The 16,523-nt window shown below is 38.2% G+C and overlaps 3 protein-coding genes across 7 annotated transcripts; 1 reads left to right on the top strand and 2 right to left on the bottom strand.

Annotated features, from left to right (window-relative positions):
• Positions 1-757: 757 nt before the first annotated feature.
• rbp7a (retinol binding protein 7a, cellular) lies at positions 758-5,539 on the bottom strand. 3 transcript variants are annotated; one of them, XR_015089479.1, is made up of 5 exons: positions 5,431-5,539; positions 4,473-4,607; positions 2,755-2,933; positions 2,371-2,673; positions 758-1,797 (listed from the first exon to the last, which is right to left on the bottom strand). XR_015089479.1 is itself a non-coding variant. In XM_086050889.1 (5 exons), the coding sequence occupies exons 2-5, from the start codon at positions 4,543-4,545 to the stop codon at positions 1,741-1,743; spliced, it is 411 nt and encodes a 136-aa protein (XP_085907015.1). In that variant the 5' UTR covers positions 4,546-4,607; positions 5,431-5,539; the 3' UTR covers positions 758-1,740. The 3 variants fall into 3 exon arrangements, 2 of the variants coding, with proteins under 2 accessions (XP_085907015.1, XP_085907023.1); XM_086050889.1 differs by having other exon boundaries at positions 2,572-2,673; XM_086050897.1 differs by lacking the exon at positions 5,431-5,539 and having other exon boundaries at positions 2,572-2,673; positions 4,473-5,054.
• Positions 5,540-5,941: 402 nt separating this feature from the next.
• Positions 5,942-9,846, bottom strand: nmnat1 (nicotinamide nucleotide adenylyltransferase 1). Of its 2 annotated transcripts, none has more exons than XM_086050844.1 (5): positions 9,756-9,846; positions 8,217-8,355; positions 7,953-8,136; positions 7,192-7,316; positions 5,942-6,660 (listed from the first exon to the last, which is right to left on the bottom strand). In XM_086050844.1, exons 2-5 carry the CDS (start codon positions 8,329-8,331, stop codon positions 6,260-6,262), a joined length of 825 nt encoding a protein of 274 aa, XP_085906970.1. In that variant the 5' UTR covers positions 8,332-8,355; positions 9,756-9,846; the 3' UTR covers positions 5,942-6,259. The 2 variants fall into 2 exon arrangements, with proteins under 2 accessions (XP_085906970.1, XP_085906980.1); XM_086050854.1 differs by having other exon boundaries at positions 9,708-9,795.
• On the top strand, positions 9,833-15,698 carry lzic (leucine zipper and CTNNBIP1 domain containing). 2 transcript variants are annotated; one of them, XM_086050866.1, is made up of 7 exons: positions 9,833-9,996; positions 10,266-10,388; positions 10,746-10,881; positions 12,089-12,187; positions 12,273-12,368; positions 14,655-14,730; positions 14,818-15,698. In XM_086050866.1, the coding sequence occupies exons 2-7, from the start codon at positions 10,288-10,290 to the stop codon at positions 14,871-14,873; spliced, it is 564 nt and encodes a 187-aa protein (XP_085906992.1). In that variant the 5' UTR covers positions 9,833-9,996; positions 10,266-10,287; the 3' UTR covers positions 14,874-15,698. The 2 variants fall into 2 exon arrangements, with proteins under 2 accessions (XP_085906992.1, XP_085907001.1); XM_086050875.1 differs by having other exon boundaries at positions 9,840-10,000.
• The last annotated feature ends 825 nt before the right edge of the window (positions 15,699-16,523 follow it).

Raw genomic sequence — 16,523 nt, 5'->3', positions numbered from 1 at the left:
TTGTATTATGCCTCTGGCCCAAAGTAAGTTGGGATGGGCTCCAGCTCACCCTGGACCCTAATGAGAAAAAAAGTACTTGAATGGATCTTTAATACAAATCAATTAACAAATTATTCAATCAGTAACATGAATAAGATTAAATACCAACTAATAACTACATTTTAAATAACATGTTTTTAGGAAAACAAATTCTAAATTACTCCAACAAAATAGGGTATTTTAATGATAAAATATAATTGAATTCAAATGTAAATGTAAAAACAATTAAATTAGATTAAATACCAACTAATAACTACATTTTAAATGACAAATGTTTAGGGAAAAAAATTCAAAATTACTGCAAGAAAAATAGGTTATTTTAATAATAAAATAATTTAATTTGAATGTAAATGTAAAAACATGAAATGAATTCATAATCAAAACTAATATATATATAAATATATATATATATATATATATATATATATATATATATATATATATATATATATATAGATATATAGATATATAGATATATAAATATAAAACTATTATTTTCATTATTTACAATACAATATGTGTAAAAATATAATATAATATGATTATACTAACACAATGTTTAATGAGACATGAATACTAATGAATCCATTCATAGAGAAATGGCCAAATAAATAAAGTTTACAGTTTAATTGCAATACTTGCACTCTTAGTATGTAAATGACAAGTGTCAAACTCAAGTCTAGGAGCCCAGATCATGCCTTTTATGTGGCCCGCCAAAGGCAAATTACGTGCCACGACTTAATGTTTCTTGCCAAGATACCACAATTGGAAACTGTCTTCATTTTTAAAAACGTTGAGATATTGCAAGCATTTTTGTTACCAATTCCCCTTTCAACCCTAGAACACTAATGCTAAAATTAGTAACACCATCACTAACGGGTACATTTAACCCGACATAATATCCTGGATAAAATACAATTTGCATCAATTTATGTCAAAGTACAACACTGCATGCCAAATTGGAAGTCGTCTTTTTTAATATCCCAATAAAAAATATCACATAAAAAAAATGTGCGGGTGAAAATCACCCGACGTTAGTGTTCTAGGCTTAAAATACATTCATATGTTATTCGCCAATTTGCTGAACAGGTGTGTTGTGAACAAGTGGTGTTGAAAATGGATGGATATGTAATATGAGGCGATCATACATTTATTTGGGTTCACACTCAGAATGGCCCTCCGTAGGAAACCATAATTAAGATGTGGCCCGTGAAAAAAAATTTGTTTCACACCCACATATGTTCGATGCCCAGATCAAAGCATTGAGTCAGATGTTTGTAGCCCGTGGACCATACTTTGCCCAATCTTGGGTTTGAGGGTAAATGAAGTTCACCAACAGAGATCAATAAAGTTTGTTTGTTTGTTTGTTTGTTTTTTTACATTGATCTCCGTTTATATGACTTTCAGGTCTCATACTATGCCCACACATAATCTGTCTAGAAGGCTGACCACAGTTATGCCAGCAAAGTCCAAACACATGGATAAATGCATAAATAAACACAAGCTGCTCTTCCTTTTGCCACTCATGAGCTAAACACACTCGATGCAGCGGAAAACAACAGTCAGCCACTATAACTACTGTACAAAGAGTAGTCATGTTGATATACAGTACTGCTTTCTAGTGGCGTAGATTATTGCCTCACAGCTCATAGATCTCATTTCTTTCTTGTAATGTCCATTTTTTTACAATCGTCGTCCTCTTTAGTCATTCACCTTCTTGAAAACCTGCTTGCAGATTTCGCCTTCACAATAAAGATCCTGAATATATGAAAAGAAGATGACATTATATTTAGTAACACATCCATTTTCTAGGGCCCATGTTAAAAAAAAACAACCTTTCTCTAATGAGGGGGATTTTAGAACCACAGAAGGAGGACCAATGAATTTAAGGTGACAGAATTGATCCATTTCATCTTATACACTGTCATTTGGGTCATGCATGGTTGAGCAATTCTGACAATGGGCAAGAAGCAGGGTATAACCCTGGATTGGTCATCAACCAATCATAGGGCGCATATAAGCAAACAACCATTTAACCCCCTATGGACAATTGTGTCTTTAAATGAACCTAACTAGCATGTTTTTGGAATGTGGGATGAAGCCGGAATATGCCATGGAAAAAGACTCTAAAATGAGATTTGGATCCTAAGCATCCCAAATTTGAGGCAGATGTGCTATGTTTTCCACCGTGCTGCACCATAAATAACGTAATATAACATATTGTATACAAAAGTGTATGATACATTTGGGCCATATTTGGCGAACTATCATATATCTACGAAAACACATTGGTGTAAAGGGGTGGGGCTTGGCGAATAAAGAAACCATTACATTTTGGTGCCGATCCAGGTAAAGGTGTTGATGTCACTTTTCACTGTTGTTTACAAGATTCCTTCCAATTCTTCTCATCAAATAATGCATACATTTGTATGCATTAACATTGTGTACTGTAGATGAGGCAAAGAAGGAAGAAGAAGAAGAAATACCGTATATACTACACCATAGTTGTTTTGTGTGATGCCAATGTCATACCAAGTGAAGCTTGTCCTCTTCAATCCAGTGACACCACCCCCTGTTCTTCTTCTCACCAGTCTGTTCACACACCAGCTTGTTCCCCTCCCACCTCACCAGCGACTGTGCGGAACAGGAGAAAACGACAGCTCATCAAAATTCAATGCACAGCTCTCAATCGTTCATCCGGCCACTCGTATTCACCTTCATGTGCCTGTTGTCTAAGCCCTCTGAGAACTCCTCAAACTCCTGACCCACTCGGAAAGAGACGGTGTAGTCCCTGAAGGTGCTGCAAGTTTTGATGACGTACTGGTCGCCCCGCTGTTCGATCAACTTATTCATCTTCAGTTTCAGAGCAATCTTTCTAATGCAAGGGCTGATATCTGGGGAAAGTGGGCACGTGTGAACAACAGATGAGGTTGACTAACGTACCGGGACACACTTCTTCGGGCTTACTCAAATTAGGCCACTGTGTCTGTGCCATCATTTCTTGATACAATGCTGAATAGTTTGTTTCTATTGTTCAATTGGTGTTTATTGTTAAAAAATTTGAAAATCTATCAAAGTGGTTACAATGGCTATAAAAAGTCTACACGCCCCTGTTGAAATGCCAGGTTTTTGTGATAGACTAAGGGACCAAGACAAATCATTTAAAACGTTGTTCCCACCATAAATGTGACATAACATGTCCAGTTCAGTTGGAAAAAAAAAACATAAACACTTTCAAGATGCTAAGTATAAATAACAGTCTAGATAATGTGGGTGCACAAGTGTGCATAACTTCTTAATAACTGGGATGTGGCTGCGTTCAAAGGAACCACCAGATTCAAACTCATGTTAAATGAGAGTTTAACGTGCTTCTTTAAAGTGCCTCTGATTAACCCTAAATATATTTCAGAAGTTTAAATAGGCATTGTTTTTCTTTCGAGCAGATGCCTGAAGGTATTGTGCTAACATTGACATTGTATTTTGAATTATTCATGAATAATACCATTGCATTAATCATTTTGGTGTCAGCGGCCATTTAAGGTTCATTTTGGCCATTTCCAGGGGTCATTAAAATAAACTATTAGGAGCTTTGTATTTTGCTGCAAATCGTCACCCTCTTAAAATAATGGCCGAAGTCTTTTTTTTCTTTCTTTTTATCAGAAAACACGAAAAACGGAACCATATTCTGATTGTCTTATATGTATTAATAATTTCATTTCAGGCGTAGAATTGAATGATCTGTTTAACTAAGGATGCAGCCGATTTTTAGCAGAGGTGGCCACTGGCCAGCATCCTGAGGTGATGTTTAAGGAAAAAAACAAAAAACATTCTGTCAAAATATGAGTTGTTAGGCCATTATTTTAAGAGGCTGCCAAAATGCAAGTTTTTGTTGTCCTTTGTGGGTGGAGCTTAGCAGTGAAATCTGGTTAGTGTAGTGCTTGACAGGCACCCTTTAGAACTGTATTGATGGGATAACTTTGATCCTGACGCTCTGTTTTCCCAAAAACTCATACTAAGTCGTACGGAGATACATTTCCCACCCAAATTGCTTCAGTTCCCCTTCAGTTGAACAATAACATTAGTGATCACATTTTAGGGAAGGCTTTTTTTTTCCCCCCAGAATGATACAATTAGGGACCATAAAGGCCTACTTTGATGAGTTTGTGTGGAGGACCTCCATCAAACACCTTTGGAAAGAACTTGAAGAGACACAGACACTAACATTTTGCAGTCTTCCCAGAGAGTACATACGTATTGTTGCACTTTCTGCCATGTGTAATGGCCAGGTGTCCCAGTACATTTACCCATATGCTGTACAAGTATTGGACAGGCTAAACAATAACATTAATAACAAAAAGGCTCAGGCAACAAACATATCAGTTCCATTCAAAAAATGAGTCGTCAATAACAAGAATGTATTTGAAACATCTTACCTAATGCAATCATGTAGCCGTCAAAGTTGTCATTGCTGATCATGTCCCATTTGCCACAGAAGCTTACAGGCATTCTTGGTGAGCCTTAAAGCACTCGGAACCACAGGAGCAGGTTTGAAGCTACTTATTCAAAGGCTTCTCCCAAATGGCAGAAAGAATTTTGTTTAGTAACTGCCGGTATTGGAGTAGGTGTGCCCTTACTGGAGCCAATCAGAGAAGGAAAACGCTCTCACGAGTGGCAAGTCAGACTGGTCCAATTATGTCAATCAATTAGCCATCAATGGTTTTGTGGCAAATTTTTGTAGGCAATCACAGACATATCTTCCAGGTCGCATCTTTCTATAATGATGCCGAGGGAAAAACAGTCTAAAACTATAGCGAGACATGAGCACTCGTTACTTGTTATCATCAGAAGACAAATGCAGTTGTTTTAGCTGGCTGCAGGCCCAAAACGCAGTAAATTACACTTGTTTTCTTCCATGACACAGGTGAAAGAGGCACACCCGCCTATGAAGGCCAAAAATAATATTGACTGCCACTGACATTAACTGGGGCATGCAGATTTACAGCATTAAAAACAAACGACCTTTCACTACAGCACTGCAGCACTGTCACTTAGAGTATTTTTTCCTCTGTACTATGTACAGGCCGAAATGAGTGTTCCTCATATTTTTTATGTAGATGTAGGTTGGTGTGTATACACATGTGTATATACACATGTTACTGCGTATATCTACATAGGTTTGATTCTAAATGTTTGCCGTCAATGTTATACATTAATGGCCACATTATGCCGCCGCCCCTGTGTGACCTATATCTTTGCTGCTGTAACAATGAAAATTTCCCCACTGTGGGATCAATAAAGGCATTCTTATTCTTATTCTCATGTTTTTTCCCCCTATCTTCAGCTATGCAGGAAACAGGGTACAGACAGTGACAGATGTCAAAATCAACTCACTGGGTGACATTCGTCTTGAATAATCTGCTCTTCAAGATGGTAGGTCATTATACTGGCCATAGAAATATTACCGTAGTCCGCCAGTGGTATATCAATGGGTTGATGTCTTTTCCTGTTTTGGAATGTAATCAGTCAAAAAAAAAGGTAAACTGGCGTGTATCCCAGTTGACTCTGGGCAAAGATATTGCACATCAGCCAATCACAGCTGGGCACAAATAGACAACCATTCATGCTCAGATTTACAGCAACAATACGGAAAATTTAGAGTCTTCGATGAACCCAACACATGTTTTCCGAAGGTGGAAAGAAGCTGGAGTACCTGGAGAAAACCCACACAAGTACTGGGAGAACATGCAAACTCCACACTTGCCGGAGTCAAGATTGGAACCCTGAACCTCAGAACTGTCGGGCAGAAGTGCTAATTACGTCACCCTATTGCCCCCAACCAAACAACAGTTCAATCAAATTAAAGATGTTTAATTAAATGTGTTGCAAAATAACACAAAACACATTTTTCAAGTTGAAAAACAAAGGCAGCTGTTTTATTCCATTTCTAGTAAAAACAAGTCCAAGTTTAGTACATCAAAAATGATGTGTGAGCTCCAACAGGGTTGTAACAACTAGATGGCTGGGTAACTTTTGTTTATAAACAATTCAATATTGCCTTTACAATGACTAAAGGTTTAATGATAATGATGTTTGGATTCTGGCACAAATGATACCAAATATAGTTGATCTCGATGGGAAATTTTGTTTTGAAAGATGCCCAAATTAAAGATGCTATTCTGTGACAATAAATAATGTTCGTTCACAGTAAAAGCACTATTTTTTAGCTGGACAGGTCACCTGCATATTTCTGCAGGGGTGCAAGAACCACACCGGCGTTGTTCTGCTCGCTCTCGGCACTGTAGAGATGGTTGTCATGTATGTAGCGAAGCACGTCGTCCGGCAACAGGTACCTGACGCTCTGACCCCGGCGCAGTGCCCGGCGCACATGCGTGGCCGAGATGTCGTTGGCCACCCACTCGGGGACCACGTGGATGTTCTTGCGGTGCTTCCACAGCATGTCTGACCGCTGGATGAACTTGTGGGGGTCGCCGCCGCAACGCGTGATGCACACCAAGCCGAAGCGGCCCACGATCTCGGCGATGTCCTCCTCCTTCCACAAGTTAGGGATCCCGAAGGACTCCAGGACATCAGCACCACAAAGCAGCATCAGGTGAGTTGCTTCTGCAATGTCAATAGATAGTTTGGTTAGTCAGATTTCTTAGTTTTTGCTAAGGTATTACAAATAAATATTATGTATAATAATAATAAATATTTTATAAAAATATGCATTTTAATACCATCTCAAAAAATTAAAAAAATGTAGAGTTTTGAGGTCGAAAAAAGAATAGAATAAAGGAATTGAATTCAGTTTTTTCAAATTATTTAGCATCTTTTATATGCACTTAAATTGTTTTATTGTATTTCTTTATCATTGATTAAAAAAAAAAAAAATCAGCGACTGTTTATAGTGATTCTCTTGCCTGACTTCATGCATGTGGCATTCAATTCTAACTCAGTATGGTGTAAATGTGAGTGTGTGCCCTTGCGACTGACTGGCGGCCAGCCGAAGGAGAAGTCCATCTTTCACCTGACGTCAGTTGGGATAAGGGGCTTTCACATGCATATTTGGCCACCGGCTTAAGCATTCATTGTGGATTTGGCATGAAATAGAATTAATAACACTCGCACAGTCTAATAGTCTATATAATCTACCTCTTTTGTTGTGATATGATGCACTCTCAACATAGGTCTCTTCAATGCGTCTCTTTTTCACATACTTGACAGTGTCCACATCATCACCATCTTGCTTGGCTGCTGTTAGTTCTGAGTAGTGATGCCTGAGGAGATACAGAACAAAAAGAATTAAAAGTTTGGAAAACTGACAACTTACGCAATTCAACGCACCTCCCTCCGTCATTGTTGGGCCATTTACAGCATTGACGAAACGCTGTACATTTTAGAGTTCTTTTTAAGATTCTATTATGTGTTTTCGAATCTTTAACAGGCCTCGCCCAAGTTTACCTCACTGAGCTCCTCCATCTCATCGTACCTGCCCGGTGCTTCAGGATTGCAGACCAGACACTAATGTAGGTACCGAGGAGTATGCGGAAGCACAGAGTGGATCGGGCTTTTTCCATTGCCAGTCGCTCTCTTTGAGACGTTTGGCAAGCCCCTCTCTGTTCATCTTTAAAACTCGCCTTATAACACATTTTTCATCTTTGGCTTTCGACTCAGCATGAGACTAAGCATTGTTTTAGTGTTTTATTGCGTTCATTCTTTTCATTTATTAATTGTTTTTTTAACTGTCGTTATATGTCAAATTTTTACTTCAATTTTACTTTTCAACGATTGATTAATTTGATGTCCATTCTAAAGGCTGATAACAGGTTCCACTATATAAAGCAAACCTTATATGGGCAGTGTGGGCTGTCTTCAAGCCAACACAGTAGAAGGAAAGTTGTTAAATCACTAACCGAATCACTTTGGCTGTCTCCACCCACTCCGGTTGCGAGCTCTCCCATGCATCCACTGTGATCCACTCGGAGTTCTCTGTGGCCAGTCTGGCCATTTTCACGCGATGGAAAGCCTCAATCAGACCCTTCTTCTTGTAGCCATCCCCAACAGCAGACACAATGCCTTTCACCACCTTGTAGCGACCTGTCTCAAATGTCATTTAGAGTACTTTGTGTTAGAATCACGGACACAAAGTTTGAATAATAGACCAGATGTTACGCAACCTGTGTCCTCCAGATAGTCTCGGGCCAGTTCAAACATCCTCAGGTGCATGTTGGTGATGGGGTTAAAGGATCCGCACGCCAGAAGGACCACTCTTGTTCTCCTCTCGTCCTCCATGCCTCATTCTGAAGCAGGGTATACCTTCAAGAGGCAAAGAGGTGTTTGTGAGGGTGGTTAGCACTAACCACTTCCAGCACAAGGTTATGGGTTTCCATCTTGAATTGAAAACTGGCATAGAAATGTATAAATGAAGTTTTCCGGGTGTCTGGATCAACTGACGTATCTCACCCCTCTGTGAGGTTGTACAGTACCAGTAAAAAATTTGGAAACACCCTCTAATTCTGTGTTTGACATTATGAAGAAATATTGAAGGAATTATTTTTTTCAACAAAAAACATGAATCAAAACAGAATTATTTTTTATCATTTAGATTCTTCAAAGTAGGCACCTTTAGCCCAAATAACAGCTTTGCACACCTTGGTATTTTTTCAGTCAGCTTTATGATGTGGATGATGCTTTATGACCTGGAATGACTTTGAGTTCACAACTGCAATATCAAGTGTTAATAGCCTGAATTTCTTGACCTCTTAATGTGTTTGAGACCATTTGAATTGGAGAGTGTTTCCAAACTTTTGACTGGTACTGTGAATCTGAAATCTATTGCATAATCTAATAATATTACTACATTCCCCCAAACAATCTTGATCTTCCGTGACCTCTTCATCTCTTATTAATTTTTTAAATATAGTAATGAAAATTTACAATTTTAGAAGTAAAAAAAAAACTCTGAAATGAATGAATGAATTCTCATAATATGCCCTTTTCTCGAAAAATCGGATGAGCCTCATTACATTAACACTTATTTAAAAATGACACTTTTATTTAAGCCTAATAAAATGTTATTCTCATGATATTATGCCTTTAAAAAAACAATTCTTTTTACAAAACCTTTTATCTTTTTAAACGTACTAGTACGGCTGTTTTTTTATATCTTATTAGAAATGTGTGTTTCTGGAAAAAAAACCACATTGAAATACCATGTTTAAAAATATATATATATTTTTACTGTGTCATAAAATTGTGACTGGGAACACGATGTCAAGTTAGTACGTCTGCTTTCCAATTTTGAGGTTTGAGGTTTTCGAATCTTGTCTCCAGCTTTCTGTGTGGGGTTTGCATGTTCGCCTCTCTGCGTATTCCTTCCTTCGCATTCCAAACAAATGCTTTTAGTTTAATTCTGGACTCGTAATTGTCCGTAGGTGCGAATGTGCGTATGAATAGTTGTTCGCGCCCAGTCCATAGTGTATCGTCCATAGCCCATTCAGCAACGCCATGTTCGGTGAGCCATGTTACCCTTAATGATTGTAAACACCGCTAATGTTAGCATGTTAGCTTAGTTCCTACCCTAACCAAAAACAATGACTGTTCATCTGCATCTTGTGGTAGAGGCAAATTAAAAATACAAGCAAATACGGAAAAATCGTAGAAATTACTCGTATAAGAAGAATGTTGAAGAAAATAGTTGCATGAACTGTTTTTACCAGACAACTCTATTGAAGTCAGGCGCTTGGCCGGTGTATTCAGTGGATGACGTAACGGACAGCCGTGCCATTCTGGAAGCTGATTGGCTGTGTGGACGAGGAAGAAGTCGCGAACCGCACCCACGTTTTTGAGCTGCGTTCACGATCACAAACAAACAAGAAGGAAACGCACAGCAATCAAACACTTAGGGGAATAGTTTAAACTGCATCAATAAGTCGAAGTCGCGTTTAAGTTTATGACGTAGGTATGATTATTTCTTTCTGTTAATTGCGCCACGTATCCAATTTGTTTACTTATCGGATCCGTCCTCCTTTGAGATGCTGTCCCATTTTTAGCATGCTATCTCTTTCATCAGCTAACTCATAACAACACTCTCTTTGGTTAAATCCTTGAGTTGGATTTGTCGATACAGTGTCGCGCTCTGCAATGTGTACTTCATCCTAACTGTAGTTCCTGTTGCACGTTAAATTGACGTGTAATAAACAAATCCTTATCCCGTGTTACAACAGATTCGGGGGTAAAGCATAGAGAATGGCTTCCCGTGGAAAGTCAGAAACTGGAAAACTGAGGCAGAATATGGAGGAGCAACTTGACAGACTGATGCAGCAGCTGCAGGATCTGGAAGAATGCAGGTGGTGTATCGAGAGTACACTTAACTAAACGTTTGAATTACTGCTGTAGGTACTGGAGCAGCTGCACGGTAGCATGTCTGCTTCATAGTTGAAAGGTTCTAGGTTCGAATGTCTGCTCCAGCCTTTCTGTGTGGGGTTTGCATGTACATGAACTGTACTCTAGCCTCCTTGCAATTCCCCAAAACATGCATTTTAAGGTCATTAAAGACTGGTGACAGGCTGGCGACCATCCCAGGGTGTAACCCGCTGATCAGCTGGGACTCCAATGAATACAAGCGCTATAGAGTATAGAAAATGTATGGATGGATGCAAGAATAAACAACAAACAGTCATTCTTTCTCAATGTCTTTATTGCAGGGAAGAGCTCGACGAAGAAGAATATGAGGAGACAAAGAAGGAGACATTGGAACAGCTGAGTGAGTTCAATGACTCCCTAAAGAAGATCATGACAGGAGACATGACTCTTGTGGATGAACTCAGCGGCATGCAGCTGGTATGCGCAGCGGACACACTCATTAACTTGTGTCTTAATTGTGACTTAAGCGAAGCGTACCACGAATCAACCAGAGCGGCATACACACATACCGTTTTTTTTTTTTTTTTTTATCATCTTAATCTATTTTTAAAACATGAGCAGCCCCACATGACGAGGGAAAAAAAAATCACCACATAAGATTGACGTGCTGTACCCGAGTTGACCAACAGAGCACACCAAACATATACAGGTAATGATGTCTGCTGTAGTACCAAAAACTATCTAACCTAATCTAAACGATCTAATCTACGAGAGGCAGCACCACTTTGACATTCTATAACTTAATACGATACAATACACAAAAACGTGTGTTCCAGACTTGATTAATCGATTGATCAATTCCACCCAATTGACAGACATCGTAATGATCGATTCATGGTTTATTATGGTCACCTGTGGTATCCTCCTTTCCCATCAGCACTTAGAAACAGTCATCCATGCCTTTGTTACATCTCGGCTAGATTACTGCAATGCACTTTATTTCGGAGTCAGCCAGTCCTCCCTCAAACGTCTCCAGTTGGTCAAAAATTCTGCTGCCCGCCTACAAACTGGAGCTCGGATTATGGAACACACAACACCAATTCTGGCCTCCCTTAACTGGCTCCCAGTGCATTTCAGGGTTCGATTTAAGATTCTCCTATTTGTCTATAAATCATTAAATGGCCTGGCCCCGGCGTACCTCTCTGAGCTCCTCCACTCCTACGCACCTTCCCGCAGCCTCAGGCCTGCGGACCAGGCGCTGCTCGAGGTGCCGAGGACCAAGCGGAGCCTCAGAGGGGATCGAGTCTTTTCAACTGCTGGTCCTTCCCTTTGGAATGACCTCCCATTGGATGTTAGGCATCTGTCCATTTTTAAAACCCGGTTGAAGACACATTTCTATTCTCTGGCTTTTGATCAGACCTGAAATTTTCGGCTCTTCTCCAGGTGTCAATTGTGTTTTATGTTAATTTATTGGCTTTATTTGTTTATATTTTATATTCATATCTTATATATTATTTATATCTCTATCTATTAATACTTGTGTATTACGGCCTATTATTGTCTTTATTTATTGTCTACTGTTTTAAAGTGCTTTGTTACAGCTCTAGCTGTTATGAAATGCGCTATATAAATAAAATTGTATTGTATTGGATTGATCCATCTGTTACCTGTGCGTTTTGTTCAGGCCATCCAGGCTGCCATCAGTCAAGCATTCAAAACTCCAGAGGTGATCCGACTTTTTGCTAAGAAGCAGCCGGGACAGCTCAGAACCAGACTTGCAGAGGTTAGAATTGTGTTTTTTATTTTTTTGTTGTATCTGTTGCCTTCTGCATTTTCCCTCCAACCTAGCGTGTCATTATTGTGCACAGATGGACCGTGACGTTATGGTGGGGAAGCTATCTCGGGACGAGTACACACAGCAGAAGATGGAGGTGCTCACAGCACTGAGGAAGCTGGGAGAGAAGGTGAATAAAATGAGCAGTAGGGCCGCACTGGAAAGAAAAAAAACAACTACAAAAAAGATTTTAACATAATGTGAATAAAGTTGTAATTTTACAATGAGAAGTGAAGGAATTATATCAGCGGGAAAGAAGTGCCAAAAAGAAAGTCACAATAATTATCTATGCATTTTCTATAGCGTTTGTCCTCATTAGCATTGTGGGTAAGCTACAAACTGTCCCACCTGACTTTGGTTGAAAGTTGGTGTGCAAGTGTGAGGCATTATTATGAGGTATGACAAGATTTTTTTAATCCCAATATTTATAGATTTAATAATAATAATAATAAAACCCACAATACTTACTACATCAGAACATTAGAAAAACATTTTTTTTTTAAATTCCCCATTTTTTTTTTATTTGTCTTCAAATGTTTAAAAAGTTGCATTTTTTTAAAGGTAAAAAGATTTTTAAAATTACCACTTACGGTACCAATGCAGAAAAAAAGGCTAAATTGGATTTTCAAACCATGCGCAGCAGCAGCAAGGAGCTGCGTGATGCTGATCCTTTCCTCCGTGGTGACAAATAAACTACCGTACTAAAAAGTAGCGCTTTCACCAAGAAGGCTAACGAGGAGTCGCTAAGCATGCTAACTCATTCAATGCCAGCCATTCGCAGCGAAGCTAAGCTCCTCAGTGCCAGCCATTTTTGAGGATTTTGACCCATCTTTGAAGGCCCACAGAATATTGTGTTTTATGACTATATAGACATGGAACCCACCAAAAGAAAGATTAGAGGCTCTCTTCTCACATAAGAAAAACAATTTTATTTCTAGCATTTGTCATTCCTGAGTAATCTGCAGTAGAACATGGGCAGGTTTCACTCAAAATCCTGTTTCTAAAAAAATAAAAAAATAAAGGAGAAATCAAGGGTTTTGTGAAAAGACTTGTATATAAACTATAAACTTGTAAATTTCAACTTTGACCCCAATATTTTTGCTTTTATGACATCTCAGATATATAAACATTACCTTTCTTATTTTAAAAAAAACCCCAAACAATTCTAAAAAAGCAACTTTGATGCCAAAAAACAAAAAATGTATGAAAAATGTGCTAAATACTGGCAATGGGTCTGATAAACGATACTGGTGACATCTGCTGGCGATTGCACTACATTACAACGCTTCCCAAGCCTGAAATTGTGTAATTATTGCGTCTGAGGCTTGGGCATCAAATGCACACAAAAAACACAAAAAAATTAGTTAACTCGATGTTGGGGGTGTACTAGTAGATTATAAAAAACGATTTAAAACGATGTCGGCATCAAATGAGCTAATTGCAGAGTCAGGAAAGACCCATAATACAGTAAGCGCTTAGGTGTACAGTAGACTTTTCACAGAAGTCTGGCTAGAACCGCGTTTCGTCCGGAGAGCCAGCAGCTATGAACAGAAAATGCGTACTACAATTAATACGTATCTAGACATAAAATAAGACAGATACATTAACAATTTAGCACATGCTCGAATACCGGAAAACGCTAACGGGGGACGTCAGCCATGACGAAAAGATCGATGTCAAAATAATAAATACTTAATAGTATCAGCAATGTTTGAACTATTTTGTACCACAGAGTACTGCATTTAGAGATCTACACAGTACTAGCTGTCAAAATTATTTTTATTTAATTCAGCTTTGCAAAGGGACTTTTTTTGTTAAATAGAGCAGCATTGGTTAGAGAAATCGCAATACAATTTTTTCCTCAAATCGTTCAGCCCTACGAATATTACAAGGTTTTAGATGTATTTTATTTTTGTTCTTACGAGGTTAAAGCAGTATTTTTTTTTACAACTACTTTTTTTATTTATTTTTTTATAAATTGACATAATACGAGGATGTTGTTGTTATCCTTTCGGCTTTTCCCCTCAGGGGTCGCCATGAAGTGTCATAAATCCTTGTTCCGAAAATCACTTTAACCCTTGTATGGTGTTCATATTTTTGTTACTCAGCCAGTGTTAATGGGTTCGGTGGACCCGCTAGTTAATTTTCTTTTAAAATACTCAACAGATTTTTACTACATCCCAATTGCAAATCATATGAACAGCAAACATTGTTAATATTTGCCCTTTACCTTTTTTTAGATCACATTTATAAATTAATGTGATACTCCTTTTTTAAAAATGGGAATTTAAGAAAAAAGAAAATCCCATAACAGTTTTAGATATGCCTTGGGTCACTTGTCTTTTGATAAAAACTGAACACGGGTCCCACAGACCCGAACACGACATCACTATAACGACTCTTCATTTGTTGACAGCTCACAACAGAGGATGAAACTTTCCTGGCAGAAAATGCCACGGCTACTTTGAGCCAGTTTGAAAAAGTGGCGACAGGTAAGTACAATTACACTTTTAATGCTTACAAATTAAATGAAGTTGAAGCACTTGTTTATTTTTTTCATCCTTTTTTTTTTTCTCCAGGGTCGGAAGATAAAATATTGGCTTTAGCAAGTACTGGTGTGAAAACCAAAGCATAACCTCCATCATTTTGAAAAATATATTTTAATAAGTGTTTTGAAGAGAAAAACTGACAGTTGCTCTTGTAAATAACAAATGCACTTGTGGTTGTTGCTGTAGATGCTTTTGAACAGTATTCTTTTATACGCCTTAGTGTATTAAATGTGTATACTGTACTCTCGTAGGTACTAACTAGAATTTGAATTGTTTTAATGTGTGGGGGGAAAAGTTCCATTAGAAATGTGATGGGTTTTTTGTGCCGCATTTTACTGTTGTTTTTATCTTAGACAAAAACATGAATGTTCAAGATGTGCATTGTCATTGTGTAAGTTGCGTGATGTGTATCAAGTGGACGTCTTATTGCAAGTATCATGTGATGTTTACAGTACATGGGAGTATTAGGGTCCTGAAAAGAACATTTAAAAAAAACAGCAATAATACAACAACAACAAAAAATCCCAAATGAATGCCTTTTTATATATAGTGGAAAAATCTGATTTTTCTAATATTCCGACTTCGTAATTATAAGCCAATTCTCGTAAAAATTATGACTTTCTCATAAAGCATGACTTTCATTGTAAATTTTAGCTCATAATATGACTGCAGTAAAATTCCAACTTCTCGTATTATGACTGTGTTTCAAATCATGATTTTATTGTGGTTGTATAACTCTATTTGAAAAAAATGTTTAGGGTACTGTACAAGACCTTTAATGTTTTGTTTGCTTACAGTATGAAGAATGTTCAGACAAATGATTGTGGAGCTGGATGTGAGCCTCACCTGCTTGGATTCTGATTAAGCATATTTCTCTGTTTTACCCAACAACATTAAATCTTAGCATTTTGTCAGGTTTTTTTTGTGACTTTATTTTGGCACCCCTTGATTGCAACATCAACTAAACCATATTTTAAAAAGCATTGTTTTCTCTCCATCAACACTATACTACACAGCAAGGCTGTATACCAGTGATGGGCAACTTAAATGCTGGAGCAGGTCACATAAGACAACAATGACAAAAATGCCATTTTAAATATGCATCAAATATGTGCAAAATAGGCACTCTTAATGAATTTCAGTTTTCATTAAACATTTCTCAATGCATGTATAAAAGATCCTCTATCCTAAAGACCTAGCTAATATAACAATGGGTTTGAAGAAAATGACAAAATAACCACATTTTGTGATATTTTTTTTCCCTGGGTCAAAGAGCTCTCATGCATAAAAAATACCATTCAAGGATGGTACAAAACTGCCGAACAGCAAACCAACATTAAGTGTAAGAGCTTATTTCCAGAGCTGGGCACTTTACCATTTTTTGCCGGTCCGGCAGCGACCCTCCACCCTTGACCTGGGTAACTTCCGGCCGCGACCCTCCGGCCATATTCATAAACATTGTCGGCCAATGCCCCATTCCGCCCCCCGACCTAAAAAAAAAAAAAAGCGTTGACGTCGCCGCGGGAGGCACGCTAACGGCAGAGGCTTTTTATAGATCATTAGCTGGTTAATTTAGTATTCGAACCCGCTGTGGACACGCTTCAAATGCGCCAGTAGTATTTACCCAACTGTGTGCTTACTTGCATTGCGAGCCTCGGGGTTGGATTTGTCGTATTGTATAATTATTTGGGTCCAACAGGCGGCCAGAAGTCGCAGTCAGGTTTTTTTATTGATTT

The sequence above is a fragment of the Filicampus tigris genome, chromosome 1 (genome assembly GCF_054856515.1).
Source record: "Filicampus tigris isolate MCC_2025a chromosome 1, RoL_Ftig_1.0, whole genome shotgun sequence".
NCBI classification, from domain to species: Eukaryota; Metazoa; Chordata; class Actinopteri; order Syngnathiformes; family Syngnathidae; genus Filicampus; species Filicampus tigris.
The sequence above is the reverse complement of the archived record's forward strand: the minus strand, read 5'-3'. Positions and strand labels throughout refer to the sequence as shown.